General features: G+C 49.8%; 1 protein-coding gene across 1 annotated transcript in view; it reads right to left on the minus strand.

The window, feature by feature from the left end:
* The window catches only part of LOC102495824 (keratin, type II cuticular Hb3), an 8,122-nt gene extending 7,966 nt beyond the window's left edge, over window positions 1-156 (minus strand). Inside the window, 1 exon segment of the mRNA XM_006163170.2 lies at window positions 1-156. This exon segment is cut by the window's left edge and continues 243 nt beyond it. Within this exon segment, the coding sequence (XP_006163232.2) occupies window positions 1-156 (156 nt within the window).
* Between the last annotated feature and the right edge of the window lie 6,338 nt (window positions 157-6,494).

Here is a 6,494-nt window from a genome sequence, read left to right on the forward strand (position 1 = left end):
GAACCCCCCACAGACGCTGTGGCTGCCGAAGTTCCCAGGAAGGCGGCGGTAGCAGGAGATGCCGCGGTAGGGGGCGGCGGTGATGCAGCAGCGGCCAGGCCGGGGCCCGCAGGCTGAGGCGCAGCTGAAGTTTCCGGAGCGGAATCCACAGGTCATGATGGAAGTGAGGAGGTGTCTGACCAGTGGAAAGGTTGACGGAGGATATGGAGTCTAGGACCTGTGCTCTCTGGGATGTGGCAGGCCCTTTTATGGACCAGGAGCAGCTGGCATTAAAAGAGGTGGTGAAGAGACAATAGCTGCATTTTATTGGCTTGGCATCACCTGGCCTCTTAAGTGCCAGCACCGCTTGCCTCTTCAGTGTGGCTGTGTCAACAATCTCCAGCAACAGGCCCTGTTTCATCTTCAAAGCCGTTTACAAGCTTCCCCAGTGCCTCTGCCCCTCCTACTGGCACTGAAAGGAAGGGAGGGGGCTTCTGAAAGCAGCGGCCAGACTCCACGCTCCAAATGCGAGGAGTGGGTGCAGTGACGGCTGGTTTTCTGAACCCTTTCTTGGTAGGAGCATAGCTGGGCTGTGGGCCTTGGGCTCGTGGCTGGCCTGTCCCAAAGACAGAGTCGTGTCCCAAACGGCCTCTTGTGAGAGGCCTAGCCTTCCCCTGTGTCCCTAAGGCAGGCTCCTTTCTTCATTGTCCAGAATAGCCTCCCCTCTCTCATTTCTGCCCAGAGTCTGGTCAGTGATCAAAATGGGGTCAAGATCAGGGGTTGGGTGGGGTGCACCCTAGTGCAGGGACACCAGCTGGGACATGAGAGAAACAGAGTCAGAGCATTCCGGAAAGAACCAGGCCTGGTTCAGCGGTCAGGGCATCATTGCTGGCTGGGACAAATTAAGGGTAGGAGCATGGAATACCCCAGAGCTACAGAGATTGATCAGGGAAGGCTTCTTGGAGGAAAGTGGCGCTTGAAGAGGGGTGGGTAGAAAGGTACCAGGTTGAGAGGAGATGAGAAAAGAGTTTGCTCTGATTTGGAGGCTGGATCGCGTGTACTCACTCTTACTTACTCAGTAGCTCAGGAAACTCTGAGTGCCCATCTACTATGCGCCAGCCACTATGCCAGGTTCTGGGAATCCAGCAGAGATCTGGGGTGACTGGAGAGAGGAGAGGTGGCATGCAGGTGGAGGCACCGACGTTGGCCAGTGGAGAAGGGGGTGATACTATGTGGGAAAAGATGGCCCCACAGGTCCCAGCTGAGGAACTAAGGGCTGACGAGCCCACTGGATTCCCAGCAGGGAAACCCAGCTGTGGAGCAGTGGCATCTTGATGGGTATGTGCCCACCAGAAAGGGCAAAGGTGGTGCAGAGGAGGAGCGGTGGGGGGTCATGAAATGCTGTCCCTTCCTTCTGTCAGAGGCCCTGCTGATGAGTGAGGGGCAGGGGCTCACGTGGCTGTCTGTAGAGCCAAGTCCTTACTTCTGTGGGCTAGGATGAAGCAAAGGCTTTGGTGGGTGGACAGGGGACAGAGCCAGGAGGTTCCCCCTGAGCCTGGGATCTGAGCCTTTAAACTATCCCAAGCTCATGCCATCTGGCAAAATTGTATGCAAGGGTGACTCCTATGATGCAGCTCTTTCGTGACCCAGCAACGACCAGACCCTGACCAGGTGACCAGATCTGGGCTAAAATCAACCCTCCATGTACCCTACTGAGGCCTCACCTTCTGTCTTCTCCACTCCCTCTTATGGTGACTGGCCTGGTTATATCTCGGAGTAAGGATTTGGGATGGCAGACAAGAGCCTCCAGGAAGCCTTCCCTGATCAATCCCTGCCCAAGGGAGGGCAGGTGGTGTTGCTGTAGAAATCCATCAGAGGCTAGACAGCATCACTATTGATCCTAAAAGGGCTCTCCCAGGTTCTCCTTGAGTCCTGAGTAGAAGGCCCTGAGGACAGGCTCCTACAGAGTCTGTGTCTGGGGTGGGAAGACTCGGGGTGTAGGTGTGGGCTTCTGGTGTGAGAGACGCTCAGAGGGCATGCCCTTGGGGGTTCCTGAATCCAGCTGAATGGCCCGAATGGCCTCAAAGCACCTTTGAGGGAGTCCGAGCTGGGCAACACGTTCGTGCTAGGCCTTTGCTAGGACAAACATCTGCCAGACATCTGGGAAAGAACCGGAATTGGGGTCCCTCTGATCTCAACCTACACTGGAACAGGCGAGCACTTGGAGGGTTTTCAATGCATAACCTATGAGTATGTGGGGTTTGTTTCTTGGTATAATGCCCAAGGATGCAAGGCAGCGAATCCTCTGGGAAGCATTTCTCTATCACAGTCCTGGTAACTGCTCTGCTGTCCTCTGACCCAGCTTGTCTGGCCCAACTCAGTGATCTTAGTATCCCTGAGGGGCTCTGCAGACACATGCACCTCCTTGGGTTGGGAGAGCCATGGCAGGGCGGGCACAGGCACACCACGTCCTGAGCAGAGCTGATGCAGTGCAGACTTCGGAGATGAACAGACACGGTCCGAACCCAGCTCTGCGACTTGCTAGCTTTGTGATGTGCACAGCTTCCTTAGTTGAAAAATATGGATGGCCACCAGACCTTGCTGGGTGATTGGTAGGTAATAAGTGCTGCAACCACCCGTGCTCCATGCTGACAAGGTGACTGTGTCCTGGTTGCATGTGGCCATCAGGGTCTTGCAAAGGGACAGCATACATGGGTGAGTGAGATGCCAAGTGCCATCCTTGGTGAGCAGAAAACAGCCCGACAGCTTTACAAGGCAATCACTGCCACCTTAGAAAGGCTTAATTAGAGCACCTGCTGTAAATGGCCCAGAACAAAGGGAACTGCAGACCAGGATTCCCTTGAAGACGGACTGAGACAGGAAGCTGACAGAGGGGCAGGCTGCCTCCTTGCACCTGGGCTCCAGCCTATGATTGGTTCTCTCCCTAACTATGGGTCTATAAAGGCCCCTGTGAGCCTCAGGCTGACTCGCCAGGGCCTGTCCTCTGCACTGGCCCTGGGACGACCTGGGGCCTGACTCGGCCCGGCAGCCCAGAATGACTTCTTGCCCTATTGATACGGTCCTCCGGTTCTTGCCTACCTCCCTAGGGTGACCACCACCTGGCCTTACTCCTAACTATATTTCTCTGGTGGCCGCCTGCCTGTTGGGCTGACTTCTGGCCCACTGATGCTCTGATTTTTGTCATTTTTTTCTTGCTTTAATATCCATGGGTCTTTGGATTTTCTCTCTCTTAATGGATTTTTTTTTGGAGAGGGTTTTGCTATAGGGCGTGTGCGCTTGCCAGAGAGACAGAGAGAGCTAGAGAGACAGAAGCGAGAAATCACCCCCCGGGGGCATGACCACACCGCAATCCCTTCTCCTCTATTCTCCTCTCGGGATCTTGGGCACACACACACGCGCCCGGCGTGAGTTTAAGCCACCGGGTCTGGGACTCAAACCGTGGTCGACTACATGGGAGTCCAGCGACATAGGCATTAGGACAACTGCTGGTCCCTTTCTTAATGGATTTTTGATAGACAATTCTGGGAAGGACATTTGTAAATATATCTGCATGTACATCTCCTTTAATTTCCTTATGTAAATTCCTGGGGTGCAACTGCTGGACACCTGGACGATCCTGCTCCCGATGTGCCCACCTGCTGCCTACTCGGCTATGGAAGTGGTGTTTCTGTGGGGAGGTGAAGCAGCAGAACTGGAGAGTCAGGACATGTGGATATGAATCAATCCCATTTCTGACAGTGAATGACAAGTTAGTTCATCTCTGTAAACTGAGGTTAATTTACTTTGTTTTATTTTATTTTAATTAATTAATTTTTAGTTTGCTTGTCAGAGAGAGACAAAGAGAGAGCTAGAGAGTGGGAAGGTAAGAAATCACTGCGCAGGCGGGGAGACCTGGACTCGAACTGCTCACTTAGCCATGTAGATCCAGCCACCTTAAACTCTGTGCCACCTGCTGGCCCCAAACCAAGGTTTGTAATGTTGGCCTCCTAGGCCTCTGTGAAGAGGAAACAGGGTAGTATGCATTAAGGCACACAGAAGGCACCTAGTCAGAGAGCTGATTATGATTCCTACCCCAGACAGGAGGAACTGCTCTGCCTTCGCCCTCCCAGCCTGATGCCTCCAGTTTTGCCTCCTGGCCTTGAACTCTAGCCCACCAAGGCCAGTGAGCTAGAGCTGCCTAACTGCAGCACCTTCACATATTCAGCAAGTATTTACTAACTAGGCACTGTGCACCACAGGGGATGGAGAAGAGCTTAATAAATGGTCTTTGCTCTCAAGGAGCTGGCTGCTGAGCTGTGTAGATTTGTAAGTATGCACGAGTTAAACGTATGCTAGATAGAGTAGTTCAAGGCAGTTCATGATTTTTTGTCAACGGATCGATAAGGATGTGTCTCACCTCAAGAGGTCAGAGGAGGAGTGCACTGAGCTCTGGAGCAGTCAGGAGATGTTTTATAGGAAAGGTCCAACTTTAGCTGAGCTTTGAAGGATTAGAAGAATCTGGCAAGGTCAGAGGAGGGAGGCAATGCCAAGCAGTGAATGGCAGAAAAGCACTGAAGTGCTCGAAGTGCCGCTGATACACAGGTAAATACTTAGAAGGTGTTATATCTAAAGGAGGAACATCAGGTGCATTCCAATGAAGACTGGGAGCAAGACAAGGATGGAGAAATGGTGGATTGGGGACTAGGGTGTGACCAACTCACACTAGGGATGCTTTTTCCATCCCCTATTCCTATTTCTCTGACTCTCTCTGCTGAGCACCTTCTAGCAATTATACATTAAAAAAAGATATAGTGGTTGTGCAGGAATGGGCAAATGGGCTAAAGAAATAGAACAGAGATCAAAACAGGCCCCTTTCTAATGGTAAACTTGGTATTTAATGAAGCTGCTAACAAGCAGAGGGCCATGCATTTAGTTGGTGAGATTTCTAGATGAATTAAAGGCCTGGGCATGAAAGGTAAAATGAAAAAGCAAGCAGAAGACTATGTAAGAGAATATCCTTGTTAGTCAGAGTTGGGGGAAGACTTCTTAAACAAACCAGAGAAATCAAACCAAAATATAAAACCTTGATTGGCATGACTACATTAAAATGAAAAATTCCAGTTCAGCTAAATACTATGTAAAAAAAAAAATAGACAGTTGATAGCTTGGGAGAAGCTTAATATTTAAAATGTGTGAGGAACTCCTTTGAATCAGCAAGTGAGAGACAGAGACAGTAGAAAGCTAGCCAAGATCTGAATGGATGGTTTCTAAAAGGGACCAAGTCTCACAAGGCTATGAAGAAATGGTGACCGTCCCAATCCTTAGAGAGATGCAGATTAGAACCATGAGTAGTTTGTCTACCACAGGATGGCAGGGTTGGAAAGGTGGATGTGGGCAGGGGAAGGAAAGGAACCCTCATGCATGGTGGGTGGGAGTGTGGACATCCTGGAAAGCAGAACAGTAGAGCTGGTGAATTTAGACTTGTGTACGTGACTCAGAAATCCCACTCCGGGAGAAATTCACCCCCTCACCTGAGATCAGTTCTCATTCAAGGGCAAGACTGTTCATAGTAACATAAGTGGTAGCAGAAGGAAGTTGGAGGCAACCTAGGTGACTATAGATTGCACACAGGTTAATCACAGTAAACGCACACTATAGGACAGAACGCAGAAGGCAGATGACAACATTGGTGGACTTACAAGCCATGTAATATTGAATTTAAAAAGGCAAAAACCAGAGCAAGAACTTGGGCCTATACTACGTGTGTAAATAAACCCACACACTCCCAAAGCATCACTATGTACTCTACAGTAATGAGTATGTAGTTGGGATTATATGACTATGTGTTACATGTAATGAATATATATATTCATATAATGAATATGTTTATGGGGGTGAGGGGTGTGAGAAGAGAGAGAAGAAATGAAAGGAACACCGGAATTAAACACAGAGGGGGCTTCTGTAGACTGAAGAGGTCACTCTCTGAAGAACTGGGGAATGTGGTGGACTCAATTCTCTACCCAGGAGGTCCGAAAGAAAATCCGAAAATAAAATAAAATGAGAAGTGGTGTGAAGTGTATTCATGTTGGGTAAATACATTTTACAAGTTGTAATGTTGTACAGTGACTGAATGTATAAAATAAAATAATTTTAAAAAATACAAGGGGAAGAACCTAGTAGATGAGTTAGAAAACCTCTTTGGGACCAGCCTGGGGACTGGGCCTAGAAGCCTTTGCAAGTCTGATGGAGAGGCATCATGGAAACAGAGATTTGGGGGACTAAAGCTGTCAAGGCTTAATATGGAGGAGGGAGGCCTGGTCTGTAACATGTTTAGGAAGTTTATGTGTGGGGTCATTGCTTTGGGCTGCTCAGGTCAGGATGCACTGCCCAGTGTTGATGTGGAATACTTGTAGGGAATCCATTAGGGGACTGGAAATTTTGAGCAGAGATCAGCCAGGAAAGCTACACTTCATGTTGATCAACCTGGGAGGGGCTTCTTGTAGGGACAGGGCTTT

The sequence above is a fragment of the Tupaia chinensis genome, unplaced genomic scaffold, assembly GCF_000334495.1.
Source record: "Tupaia chinensis unplaced genomic scaffold, TupChi_1.0 Scaffold141469_1, whole genome shotgun sequence".
Classification (NCBI taxonomy): Eukaryota; Metazoa; Chordata; class Mammalia; order Scandentia; family Tupaiidae; genus Tupaia; species Tupaia belangeri.